Genomic DNA, 14,060 nt, shown 5'->3' on the forward strand with positions numbered 1-14,060 from the left:
TATCAATCTGCAAAGCTGTGGAACAGAAAGGGGAAAAAAATGTTCCTAAGGCACATTTTGAGACAGCTCTAACAACAACACAACAATGAAAACAAAAGTTGAACTCCTCGTTGATATCCGCATTGATCATCCACTGCTGGGATCAACCTTCAGCGCTGGCCAGCTCTGAGCTGGGAGCAGGACCCAAGGACTTGCAAGTTCCAACCTGATTGATTTGGACTTAGCATTTTGAGACAGCAGAAATGGTTTTTGCAGCTCTAGAATCTCTGGTACAACAACACAACAATGAAAACCAAAGTTGAACTCCTTGTTGATACCAGCATTGGTCATCCACTGCTGGGATCAACCTGCAGCACTGGCCAACTCTGAGATGGGAGCAAGGACTTGCAAATTCCAGCCTGATTGATTTGGACTTAGCATTTTGAGACAGCAGAAATGTTTTTTGCAGCTCTAGAATCTCTGGTACAACAAAACAAGAATGAAAACAAAAGTTGAACTCCTTGTTGATAGCAGCATTGATCATCCACTGCTGGGATCATCCTTCAGCGCTGGCCAACTCTGAGCTGGGAGCAAGGACTTGCAAGTTCCAACCTGATTGATTTGGACTTAGCATTTTCCTGATGCCTTTTGGGGCTGGTTTTCTTTTGAGGAAAAAATTAATTGAGGTGAGATAGGAAAAGTCAGTTTCTGTCTGTCTTAGGATGGTGAGGAATGGTTGAAAGCTGGGCAAACACAGAAAGCTCTTCCAGCTCCAGAACAGGGAACGTTGTTGTCATGCAGGCTCTGGTTTGAGAAGGTCTTCAGGCTGCTGCTGCTCTTCTTTCTGTGTTGTGGCTGTGCAGCAGGGGCTGTGTGTGAGACTAATCTTTGTGCATTCCCATATTCCCATTCCTTTTTCTCTCACATTTGAGCAGTTCCTCTTCCTTTTGCTGGGGAGCTGTTAAACTGCTTTTCCAGGTCTCCAGTGCAGGCAGTAGGCAGCCATTAGAGGGTGCTTCTGCACCGAGGAGCTCTCCTTGCCTAAACCCCACTCTACTTAGCTTTAAGGCTCTGTAGGTTTCCTGAAGAATCCTTTTACTTCCTAGGATTACCTAGTTAATTTTCAGGACTTTGTGGAGTGCTGCTCTTGGAATGCAGAGGGTTGCAGCGCAGGCAACTAAAGGTGATTCAAAGGAACGATTCCAAGCAGCAAAATGATGGCATTCTGTGATTGTTGATGCAAAACCAGAAGAAAATACACCTGAGGCCCAGGCAAATTAGTGACTTCTGTAACTGATGGCACTTGGTGCCACATTACTGCCTGTGATTGCAACTCCATTTCTTTGCAGCAAGAACAGGGGGACAGCTGTGCTTGGTATATCTCTGCTGGAGCTGCTGAAGGTTCAACACCAAAACTCTTAGGCCAGTGAAGTTTGGTTTTCTCTCTAGGATCACCATGGCTCCTCATTCAGCATCAAACTGCAAATGGTGTGGTTTTGGTGTAAGGACAGGCAGGCAGCAGGGTAGGAACTGGTTTGACGTTCATTTATCCCAGGAATACCATTTGAAAGCCTGCACTTCCAGCTCAGGACACTGATGAGGAACTGAAGGAGCATGGCAATGAGGAAGGCTTCTAAGAGAAAATTCTGCTGTTATGGAACCAGTTCCTAAGACTTAAATGAAAGTCATTAAATTCAGGCAGGGGAGCAGAGCACAAAGCAGTGCACCTCAGCTATCACAGAGAGCATCTGGTTGGCAGAGCCCTCCAAGCTCATCCAGTCCAACCTTTGGCTCAGCACTGCAGGGTCACCACTAAACCATGTCCCTAAGCACCAGATCCACAGGCTGTTGGAACACCCCCGGGGATGGTGACTGCAGCACTGCCCTGGGCAGACCTAGTGACACCTAGAGTATAAGAATCTGCCACCTGAACATGTTTGGAGGTGGTGCCTGTGAGCAGACTCCTCCAGGACAAGCTGGTTCATCTCTGCACACCTCTTCAGCTTTAGATTAACAATTTCTGGTAGCCAGCTGCTTTTGAGTGCTGCCAGGACTGTGGAAGTCCTTCTCTGGTAAAATGTGAATTGACAGGTAGAGGAACTGGTACTGATCCCAGGAAGTTGCAGGGGTACAGGTCTTCTTCAGGAGCTTCTTAAGAAGTCATATAACCTCCTGAGCCTTTACCAGAGGGCACAGCAGGATGTCCCTTCAGCAGGTGTCCAGTGGTTACTGCACACCTAGAGGCTCTTGTGCTCCCAGTACCACACTGCTGTCGCAGGCTGTGCTGCTGCTGTCTCCAGCTGGGGACACTGGTCCCTTGGATGGCTCTGCTGAGACTGGAAGGGCCTTCTCAACTGGTAGTGCTTGTGTGGCAAGAACACATGGAATGAAACTGGGTGAAACCTCCCTACCACCATACTCCTTAACAGGCTGCAAATTCATAGATTCATGGAATGGGTTGGGTTGGGTTGGGTTGGGTTGGGTTGGAAGGGACCTTAAAGACCATCCAGTTCCAAACTCCTGCTATGGGCAGGGACACCTCCCACCAGCCCAGCTTGCTCAGGGCCTCATCCAACCTGGCCCTGAGCACCTCCAGGGAGGAGGCAGCCACAGCCTCCCTGGGCAACCAGTATCTGCATTTTTGTTTAATTCATGTAAATGTCATCACCAGGGCCAGCTCTGTGAAGCAGGGCTGCACCACTGGATTGCTGATTGGAGTCTGATAACACCAGCACAACATGTGATGGCTGTTTGTGTTTCTTTAAGAGCTTGAAAGTGTGTTCAGCCTGGAGAGGAGAAGACTCTGGGGGGGCCTTAGAGCTGTCTTCCAGTACCTGAAGGGATCCTACAGGAAGGCTGCAGAGGGACTTCTGACAAGAGTGTCCACTGATAGGCCAAGGGGAAATGGTTTGAAACTGAGGCAGAGCAGGGTTAGACTGGAGCTGAGGGAGGAAGTTCTTCAGTAGGAGGCTGGTGAGACTCTGGAACAGGCTGCCCAGGGAGGCTGTGGCTGCCTTAGATAGTGTTGGATGATAGGTTGGACTCAGTGATCTCAAAGGTCTATTCCAACCTGGTTTATTCTATTCTATTCTATTCTATTCTATTCTATTCTATTCTATTCTATTCTATTCTATTCTATTCTATTCTATTCTATTCTATTCTATTCTATTCCATGCCATTCCATGCCATTCCATTCCATTCCATTCCATTCCATTCCATTCCATTCCATTCCATTCCATTCCATTCCATTCCATTCCATTCCATTCCAATCTGTTCTTCCCTGGGGGGTGTTGAAGGCCAGGTTGGATGAGGCCTTGAGCAGCTGAGTCTAGCTGAGAGGTGTCCCTGCCCAGGGCAGGGGATTTGAGTAGATGAACTCTGAGGTCCATTCCAACTTGAGCCATTGTAGGATTCTATGACTGTCTTGTTCAGACTCAGATTTGTTTCTAAAGTGGGAGTTGCAAGCAGACAAAGGTAACACATCTACCTTCAGCATCTCCAACAGCAGGCTCACTGGATCTTGTCAACATCCCTGTTTTCCCTAGATAGAGTTTAGAGCTTCTGAATGAATGCAGAGAAGGGCTGGTAGCACCAGAGTTCTGTGAGGACACCCCTGAAGGTGGTGTCCTGTGTCATTTTGAAGGTCATTGATCAGAGAGGTTTTTAAAGGAGACCTCTGGCAGCCCTGTAACAAGGTGCTAAGCAGCTCTGCCATCTAAGAGTGCAACTGCACAGGGACCAGCAAACTTTAGCCCTAACCTGCTAAGTCTGTTTGGTGCTGTTCTTGTGCAGATCATACCGGGACTGTAGTGTGGAAGACACTGTGCTCACTCTGCTTGCTTGGGTCTGGGACTAAGCCACCCAGTGGTAGCAGAGCAGGATCCAATTAGAGGGTTACAAACTGTTTCAAAAGTAGCACACTGTTTTTTATTGCTGGTAGAGGGTTTGAGTAGCTGCTGCAGATCAGTGGTTGAGCTCCCAGCCTTTGAATTAGAAGCAGGCAGGTAACAGGGACTGGTTAGGTGAAAGCAGGCAGTCTGCCTAATCTTCTATCTCACTAAGCTAATCACTCCTTCTGGTGCTGTACTCTATAGTTGTAACAGCTTTTGGAGGGTTGATACCTTCAGTAAACATTTCATAGATTGATAGAATGGTTAAAAGAATCACAGAATGGGTTGGGTTGGAAGGGACCTTCAAGATCATCCAGTTCCACCCCCCCAGCCATGGGCAGGGACACCTCCCACCAGCCCAGCTTGCTCAAGGCCTCATCCAGCCTGGCCTTGAACACCTCCAGAGAGGAAACATCCACAGCCTCCCTGGGCAACCTGTGCCAGTGTCTCCCCACCCTCACTGGAAAGAATTTCTTCCTAATGTGCACTCTCAATCTACCCTTTCCCAGCTCAAAGCCACTGGCCCTCGTCATAGCACTACAAGCCCTTGTCAAACACAACCAAGAGCTGCTTTGTGTTTTTTTGGCCCCCATGTGCCATGACCTCATCAGCTGGTGCTGGGAGCAGAGGCAATAAGCATTGTCATGGAGGTGATCTGTCTGGACTTCTGCAAGGCCTCTGACACAGTCCCCACAGCATCCTGATGGCCAAGCTGGAGAGATGTAGAGAGAGATTTGCTGGGTGGATTTGTTCAATGGATAAGGAAAGAGCTGGAGGTGGCATCCAGAGGGTTCTGCTCAATGGCTCCACGGCCAGCTGGAGAGCAATGACAGTGATGTCCCTCAGGGATCTGTGCTGGGACCTGTGCTCCTTAATATTTGTATCACAGCAGGGTGGAGGCACCTTCAGCAGTGTGCAGATGGCACCAAGCTGAGTGGTGCTGTTGGTATGCCAGAGGGACAGGAGGGCATCCAGAGGGGCCTGGGCAGGCTGGAGAGGTGGTGCCCAGGGGAACCTCATGAGGTTCAACAGGAGCAAGGGCAGGGTCCTGCACCTAGGCTGGGTCAGTCCTCACTGTCAGTCCAGGCTGGGGGAAGAGGTGATAGAAAACAGCCCTGGGGAAAAGGACTTGGTGGTGCTGGTGGGGGAGAAGCTGGACAGAGGCAGTCAGTGTGAGCCTGCAGCACAGAAGGCCAAGGGCAGCCTGGGCTGCATCCAAAGCAGTGTGGCCAGAGCTGGAGAGAGGGATCCTGCCCCTCTTGTTCTGCTCTGGGGAGACCTCACCTGTAGGGCTGTGTCCAGCTCTGGGGTACTCAGCACAGGAAGGACATGGACCTGATGGAGAGGGTCCAGAGGAGGGCCAGGAAAATGATCAAGGGGTTGGAGGGTTGGAACACCTCTGTTATGAGGATGGGCTGAGGGAGCTGGGGGTGTTCAGCCTGGAGAAGAGAAGGCTCTGGGCAGACCTAATAGCAGCCTGCCAGTATCTGAAGGGGCTGCAATAAAGCTGCAGAGAGACTATTTGCAAAGGCCTGCAGGGACAGGACCAGGGACAATGGCTTCAAACTAGAGCAGAGAAGATTTAGAATGGATGTTAGGAGCAAATTTTGCACCAGGAGGATGCTGGAACACAGCAACAGGCTGCTCAGGGTGGGGGTTGGGGCCCCATCCCTGGAGATATTCAAGGTGAGGCTGGACAGGGCTCGGGGCAACCTGATCTAGTGGAGAATGTCCCTGCTGACTGCAGGGGTTGGACTGGATGATCTTTGGAGGTCCCTTTCAATCCAGATCATTCTGTGATGCTGTGGTAGGAAAGGATGATCAACAGTACTGGGTATGCTGACCAGTGACTAAAGCTGGTAGGGATGCTCCTCATGTCTCGTGTCAGTCTTGCCTCCTTCCAATCTGTGCTCTAGGAAAACAAGCTGGACAGGCAAGACAGGTGGCCTGAAGCCACCCCCAGTGTTGCCTAAAAGAAGAGATGGTCATGTCTGTGGAAAACCACTTCACATTGCTTTGTGTAATGGGGCTACACCTTGGGAAGGTCACAGAATCACAGATTGACAAGTCTGGCAGCAGCTGGAAAGTTGTCTAGTCCCACCCCATGGCTAGAGCAGGCTTCCCTAGAGTAAATCACACAGGACCACATCCAGATGCTGCAAGCCAGCAGCAGAATTTTCTCACAGAAGTCTTCCCTGTTGCCATTCTTCTTTGCTTACCTCATCAGTGTCCTGAGCAGGCTTTTAGCTGGTGCTCCTGGGATAAATGGGTACCAGAGCAGTGCCTGCCCCCTGCTACAGCAGAAACAGAGTTCTAAACTACCAAGCTGGCTAGAAGTCCATTCTACATCTAAAGCAGGTTATAAAGCATCAGTTGTATGGCCTGCCCCATTCATTGTGCAGAAATGAAGGACCACTAGGCTGTGCCAGATGAAGGCCCACTGGCCTCTGCCAAGCAGAAGGTAGAGCAGTCACCTCTCCTCTTTCCAGCCATGAGCCTGGGGTTGGTGAGTGAAGTGACCTCTCCATCAGTACCAGGATCTAGCACATCCAGTGACGGCACTGTGATTGCCAGCTTGTGGAGGCAGGGGAAGCTGGTCAGAAAGGGACACCTAGCAGTTTGCTCCAGTGGTGATGGTGTGTTGAGCAAGAGGAAAGGCTACCTGAAGAAGTGTTGGATGAGATCCATGATCTAGGAGATCTCTTGCAGATCCTGCAGCTCAATGTGGCTTGACTGTGCATACTCAGATGTGTAGGCATGGTGCAGGCAGTTACTGCATCTGTTGACTTTCTCTTGTAGGACAGGTTTGAGACTGAAACTTTTTGAAATGCTGGTCAAAGGCAACTGCAGGAATCTTCCTGGCAGCTTCTCTGACTCTGCTGACATGAGAGGTAGGATGAAGCTGGCCTGACCTTGGCACGTTTGCATTAGTGCCATGCCAGCTTTGGATGGAAGGAGATGCAGCCCATCAGGTCTGGGCAGCTCTTGACCACAGTGGAGGCCAAATGCTGCCATGGGGCTGTCTATTTTGCAGGCAGTCTGGCAGCCTGGCCACAAGGCAGGGTTGCTTTGGATTCCTCAGCAGGAGAGTCAGAAGGACAGTGTCCTGTTTCACCACACTCGGATCAGCATCACTGCAGAGGCATGAATGCTTCAAACAAGGGCTCGTGTCCTGGGTCAGCTGCTGAACTAACAGAGCATCTCCAGTGACTTCTGGAGCAGGGCTCAGGAGGTTCTCCTTCCCCTCTACTCCGCCCTGCTGAGACCACACCTGGAATGCTGTGTCCAGTTTGGGGCTCCCCAATTCAAGAGAGATAGGGAGCTGCTGGAGAGAGTCCAAAAGAGAGCCATGAGGATGATCAGGGGACTTGAACATCTTCACTGTGAAGAGAGACTGAGAGCCCTGGGGCTGTTTAGTCTGGAGAAGAGCAGGCTGAGAGGGGATCTGATCAATATCTGTCAATAACTGAGGGGTGGGTGTCAAGTGGAGGGGGCCAAGCTCTTTTCAGTGATGCACAGTAATAAGACAAGGAACAGGGGATAGAAACTTGAACAAAGAAGGTTTCACCTCAACATGAGGAGAAACTTCTTTGGTGTGAGGGTGCTGGAGTCCTAGAACAGGCTGTCCAGAGAGGCTGGGGAGTCTCCTTGTCTGGGGACTTTCCAAACCCACCTGGATGTGTTCCTGTATGGACTACCCTGGGTGCTCCTGCTTTTGGCAGGGGGTTTGGACTGGATGTTCTCTGGGGGTCCCTTCCAACCTCTAACATGCTGCGATTCTGTGATCCTGTTTGGCAGGAAAGATTCTGTTTGGCAGGAAAAGGGTTTTGGTGTGATTTAGCAACCAGATGGCCTCAATCTTTTTGTTGTTGTAGAAAACACTCAGTTTTGGTTTGCTCTTTCTCTCTGCCCACACACAGCCCCTACCCCAGCTTGCTGTTTGCCTCACACTGCGGAGTGGACCTGGTTTGTTCACAGTTTTTAACAAGGTAGAGTTTTGAAACTAGATGTGCTTAGAGTCCAAATACTTCCCTCTCCTGGCCCTCCTCAGAGCAGCAGAATAGAATAGAATAGAATAGAATAGAATAGAATAGAATAGAATAGAATAGAATAGAATAGAATAGAATAGAATAGAATAGAATAGAATAGAATAGAATAGAATAGAATAGACCAGGTTGGAAGAGACCTTCACGATCATCGCATCCAACCTGTCACTCAACATCACCTAATCAATTAAACAATGCAACCAAGCACCTCATCAAGTCTCCTCCTAAACACCTCCAATGATGGTGACTCCACCACCTCCCCAGGCAGCCCATTCCAATAGGCAATCTCTCTGTGTAGAATTTCTTCCTAACATCCAGTCTGAACCTCCCCTGGCTCAGCTTGAGACTGTGTCCTCTTGTTCTGGTGCTGGTTGCCTGGGAGAAGAGACCAACCCCTGCCTGGCTACAACCTCCTTTCAGGTAGTTGTAGAGAGCAATAAGGTCTCCCCTGAGCCTCCTCTTCTCCAGGCTAAGCAACCCCAGCTCCCTCAGCCTCTCCTTACAGGGCTGTGTTCCAAACCCCTCACCAACTTTGTTGCCCTTCTCTGGACACGTTCCAGCAAGTCAACCTCCTTCCTAAACTGAGGGGCCCAGAACTGGACACAGGACTCGAGGTGTGCTGAGTCCAGGGGCAGAATGACCTCCCTGCTCCTGCTGGCCACACTGTTCCTGATACAGGCCAGTCTGTAGCTCAATGTTATGTCTGGGTCCATTCTGTCCCCAGCTCCAAATTCCAGATGTCCTTATGCAAATGTTTGAACAGATGCAGGGTTTGGTTTTTTCCCCTCTTCAAAGTTATTTTCCCTGCCCCGTGGCTGCATAATTAGAACACCACAAACTCTCCTGTAGCATTGCTATCAGGAATTAATTATTGCAACAAGAAATTGTCTTCTTTTTGTGTGTGTGTGTGTGTCTTTCCTAACTGCAGAGGTGAGTATGGCTTAAAATAGGGGGGGTGGGGAGAAGGTAGGAGTCCTTTTCATAGCAACCTGTTTGAAGATCATAAAGGAGTACAAAAGAAGAAAAGCTTTTTGTTTGTGTTTGCAATCAAATCTTTCTTTAAAGGAAGTCAGGCACGCAGGCATGGTAGGGTTTGGGGTTTGTTTTAGTGTTGCATTGTAGAAAGCAAGATACAAGTCTCACTGGATTAACTGGAATTCAAGTACAGCAAGCGGGGGGTGTGTGGAAAAACCCCAACAAACTCTACTTTAAAAGTAAATGCTCACAAACAAGAAGCTCCACCAGCCTTGGAGAAGGCTATTCAAATGGTAGTGAAGCTTCCTTTATTGCTTGCCTAATTTATTGCCTGCATCAAAACAAACCAGGAGAAAAATAGGTCAAGGTAAAGAAGCTGCTGGCAGTTATTTAAGTGGCAAAACGTTCTGGAAAAGAGGACAGGAAACCTTCACATGTAAAGGTGCTGTGGATCTAAAATGAATCAGTTTGTTCTAGTCCATTTATCCAGCCCCTGCAGTGGGCTCAGGGGTAGCTTTGTGTTTAAGCACAGCTGGCAAATGTACAGGCTTCATTACAGAAGCACACAGAGTTAACCAGCTTGGAAAAGACCTTTGAGATCATCAGGTATCACCCAGCACCTTCTAGCCGACTAAACCGTGGCACTGGGTGCCTCTTGCACTCTGTTTTGAACCACTTCCAGGGATGGTGACTCCACCACCTCCCTGGGCAGCTCATTCCCATGGGCAATCTCTCTGTCTGTGAAGAATTTCCTCCTAACATCCAGCCCAAACTTTGACCTGGCACACCTTGAGACTGTGTCTTCTCCTTCTGTCACTGGCTGCCTGGGAGAAGAGACCAACACTAAAGTCAAACCAATTTTGCCAGTGTGCTTTGGAATATATTCTTATCAATAAGTAATCAGTCAGGGTGTGGAGCAGGAAATGTGGAAGGCAAGAGCTAGAGACTGTGGTGGGAAATGTGTTGGTGCAGCACCTAAGCAAAAGGTGAAGTGAAGAGGTGTTCAGGCTATGGTGTCAGTGCTGCACTTAGAATTAACTCACCTCCTGGGCTGGTTAGCAGGGCCGTGCTGAATAGGTCTAGAGAGGTTCTCCTGCCCCTCTACTCTGCTCTGCTGAGGCCATATCTGGAATATTGTGTCCAGTCCTGGGCCCTTCAGTTCAAGAAGGACCACAGGGAACTGCTTGAAGGAGTCCAGCACAGAAACCCAAAGCTGCTGCAGGCAGTGGAGCATCTCCCTGTGAGGCCAGGCTGAGGGAGTTCTGGGGCTTGGAGCAGAGGAGCCTGAGGGCTGCCCTCATTGCTGGTGATCAAGATGTGCAGGGCAGTGTGGGGAGGATGGAGCCAGGCTCTGCTCAGGGATGTCCAAGGACAGCACAAGGGGCATTGGGGGCAAGCTGGAGCAGAGGAGGTGCCACAGGAGGGAAGAGAAGGGGAAACTTTGTCATTGTGAGGGTGCTGGAGGCCTGGAGCAGGCTGTCCAGAAAAGTTGTGGAGTCTCCTTCTCTGCAGACTTTCCAACCCCACCTTGGGCTGTGTTCCTGTGTGCTCTGCCCTGGGTGCCCCTGCTCTGGCAGGGGAGTTGGACTGGATGATCTCCAGAGGTCCCTTCCAACCCCTAACAGCTGTGATTCCCCTCATGTTGAGATGGAACCTCCTGTGATTGAGTTTCCATCCATTGCCCTTATCCTGTCACTGGGTGTCAGGAAGCTTGTTCAGGTGCAAGCAGAGTGAAAATTCACAGCAGGCTGTGGCTCACTCCTGGCTTTGGCCTCATTCTGCTCACTGCTCATTTAGCAGCAGCGGCCAGCCCGTGCCCGAAGTGCCTCTGCACAGAGGCCTCAGTGGAAGGCAACAATTGAGATGTGTTACTGTGAGCAACACTGCTGTAAAGCCACACATTTACATCATCAGCTTCCAGTGTGAGCTGGTTCTGTGGAAGAGCTGCTGGGAGACACCTCCCTCGTTGCAAGGAGGAGCTACAGCAGTGGCAGGGCAGCGCTGCAAGGACTTTCCTTGGGCTTGAATAATCTGCAGGTGCTTCACCTGCTGATGCTTGTTTCTGCTCAGCTTCAAAAAGAGAGGTTTTATTATCCTTTTTTGGCTGATGGCAAGCAATCAGTGTTATGAAATTTTATGGCCTGCTGACCCCTGGTGTTGCAAAGTGGGTTTATTTACACCCCCAGCCACTATCTGCAAGAACAACGTCGAGCAGGCTGACATTTAGTGCTTCTGTAATTGCCTTGTGTCATCTGTCAGTGCTGGATATCTGTGCTTGGCATCACTTATCTGCTGTCTCCTTTATAGAGAGGCCTGCAGGCTCTTTATCAAAATGTGTATATGAACTTTTCACTCTCTGAAGTAAAATCCCAGGTCAATTATAGCTATTTTCTGTGACCTCCTTAACTTTTCACACCCACTCTTGCCAGAGAGCCCTTACAGGCAGCTGCTGCTTGCCTGCAGCCCCAGCTGGAGAACCACTCCTGGCTTCATGACTGTTGTCAGAGAGAGGTGGGGCTGAGAGGTAAACCAAGAGTCTTGGTGAATGGCATGACCTCCCTCAAAGTCACACTGCTGCACTCTGCTTCATCTCCCTATCTGTTCAGGTAATCAGCAGCTGTCTTGCAGGAGAGTCAACCAATAGCACCCATGGGGAGCCTGCTGCTGAAGGCAGGGCAGGCACTGCTGTGGTTTGGACAGCAGGCACTGGGATGACAGCTCAGCAACAACTGTGCCTGGGCTTTGACATGTGAACAAGCAGTGAGGTGGCACCCAGGTGACTCTCTAGAGATGTTCTGTAGCATTTCTGCACAGACCCTTGACCTCCAGCATGCTGGAGCTGGCAGGTTCCAGTGTAGAGCTCAGAGCATGAACTGGCCAAGCTGTCTCTCATCCCGGGCACTGGCTTGAAGAGCCCACTTCAGAAAAGAAAAGAGCTGCTGTGCAGCACTGTGCCAAGAGTGCTTCTCAAATGTGCTGTGTTGGTATAATGTCCCCCTCCAAGGCTGGCTTCTGGTGGATTCTTCAGTTTAGTGAGAGAAGTTGAAGTCAGTGACCTGATGGCCCAATTATAACCACAGCATTGCAGGAAATTCCTTAGGGACTGTGTCTCAGAAGATTCCTGATGCTCCCTTGAACCACAACACATCCTCTGGTGGGAATATTCAGATGAGTTTCTCACAACAGCACAGGAGAGTTCATGGAACCTCAGAATTGGCTTCAGCTCATCCAGGACAGCCTTTCTCTAACCCTACCAAGGCTGGGGCTAAGCCATGTCCCTCAACACCACATCTCTGCCTCTTTGAAATGCTTTGAGGGGATCCTACCCATCATTAGGGCACCCTGGTGCAGTGTTTAACAGGATGTATGTAGAGGCATGTTTCTTGTCCTGGTCTTTCCTGTCTGTTACTCATTTTATTGCAGTCAAAAACTACAGCTTTGAGGTAACAAAACATTGCTGGTGCCAGGGTCTTCCAGCACTTAAAGTCCAAAATGCCTGCAGCTCCTCTGGGGATTCAGAGTCATGGATTTGCTCACACAGTTTCTTTCCTTCTGACAGTGCCAAGGCTCCATCTGCCACCAGATGTCTTTCTGCCTGACTGAGATGTTCCTGTGGTCTTTAAGGACTAACTTACGAGTTAAAGGTGAGCTACCCCTGGTTCCCAAACCAGCCCTGCAAAGCCTGCTGGTGGCTGTTACACTGCTGCTCACTTCTGGACACCAGCAAAGTGGGTATCACACTGAGAATGTTCAGCAGCCATACAAGGTGTCAGCTTGGTCAGCTCCTTGGCTTCTCTCATCATACAGCTGGAGCAGCCTTTCAGGGGTGCCAAAGTTGCATTTAATGGGCTGCATTTTCCTTCTCAGGGATCTGTGCCCTGCTTGATTGCAAGCTTCAGTTTCATGACTCTGAGTGAAGGAAGGTCTGCAGTCTTTGTGCTTTGCAAAGGGGCTGTGATTTGTTCTTAGCATGACAATATGAAATGGCTGCATGTTCTGGGTGCTTTGCATGATGACTTAGAAGTGTTATACTTGCACTGACACCGAGCTGTGTGCTGTGGCTGACATGCTGGAGGCACCTGGGCAGACTGCAGAGCTGAGCCCATGCCAGCCTCAAGAGGTTCAACAAGGCCAAGGGCAAGGTCCTGCATCTGAGTCAGGGCAGTCCCAGGCACTGATACAGGCTGGGCAGAGACTGGCTTGAGAGCAGCCCTGGAGAAAAGGCCTTGGGGGTGCTGGGGGATGAGAAGCTCAAGAGGAGCCAGCAGTGAGCACCTGCAGCCCAGAGAGCCAAGCAGAGCCTGCGCTGCAGCAAGAGAAATGTGGCCAGCAGGGCCAGGGAGGTGATTCTCCCTCACTGCTCCACTCTGCTGAGACCCCACCTGGAGCTCTGTGTCCAGCTCTGGAGCCTCTCTTACAAGAAGGATCTGGAGGTGCTGGAAGGTGTCCAGAGAAGGGACACCTCACACTACATCAGTTTGCTCACAGCCACATCCAGCCTCATTGGCCTTCTTGGCCCCCAGTGCACATTGCTGTCCCATGGATAACTTGCTGCCCACCAGCACTCCCAGGCCCTTCTCCCCAGGGCTGCTCTCCAGCAGATCCCCTCCCAACCTGTCCTGCTGCAGTTTATTCTTCCTCCCCAGCTGCAGGACTCTGCACTGATCCTTTTTGAGCCTCCTTAGGTTCCTCTGTGCCCAGCTCTCAGTCTGTCCAAGTCTCTGAATGGCCTAACAGCCTTCAGGTATCTCAGCCAAGCTCTGATGCTTCAGTCCAGCCAGCAAAAGTGGAGATGCTGAGGCTTGCTCAGTTACTAAGTTGTGTTTTGTTTCCAGTGTCACATCATTAACTGCATTTACATTCGTTTGTGCAGATGGAGATATTGGGATCCACCAGTACCAAGACAAGAAGGAAGCAGGTAAAATAAAAATAACCACAACTAGAGCTGAACAAAACTTGCCAAGGTCAAATCTTGAACACTAAATGCTTGCTCTGGAAAACACCATGGCCAAGGACATGAGTGTTGGGTGTCTGAGGGATGATGCACACCAAAAGCCGGACATCAGCTCCTGGGTGCTGGATGACTGAGGCACGGTACATCCCAGGAGAGATATCAGCTCCTGGGCACTGGGGGTCTATCTGGACATTTACCTGGGGGCTTATCTGGGGG

At 50.1% G+C, this 14,060-nt stretch overlaps 1 protein-coding gene across 1 annotated transcript in view; it reads left to right on the top strand.

The window, feature by feature from the left end:
• The window catches only part of WDPCP (WD repeat containing planar cell polarity effector), a 180,889-nt gene that overhangs the window by 29,095 nt on the left and 137,734 nt on the right, over positions 1-14,060 (top strand). Inside the window, exons 3-4 of the mRNA XM_068153001.1 lie at positions 12,450-12,534; positions 13,764-13,808. Of these exons, the coding sequence (XP_068009102.1) occupies positions 12,450-12,534; positions 13,764-13,808 (130 nt within the window). The remainder of the gene's footprint in view (positions 1-12,449; positions 12,535-13,763; positions 13,809-14,060) is intronic.

The sequence above is a fragment of the Melanerpes formicivorus genome, unplaced genomic scaffold (genome assembly GCF_026170545.1).
Source record: "Melanerpes formicivorus ecotype bairdi unplaced genomic scaffold, bMelFor1.0.p_v2 SCAF_25, whole genome shotgun sequence".
NCBI classification, from domain to species: domain Eukaryota; kingdom Metazoa; phylum Chordata; class Aves; order Piciformes; family Picidae; genus Melanerpes; species Melanerpes formicivorus.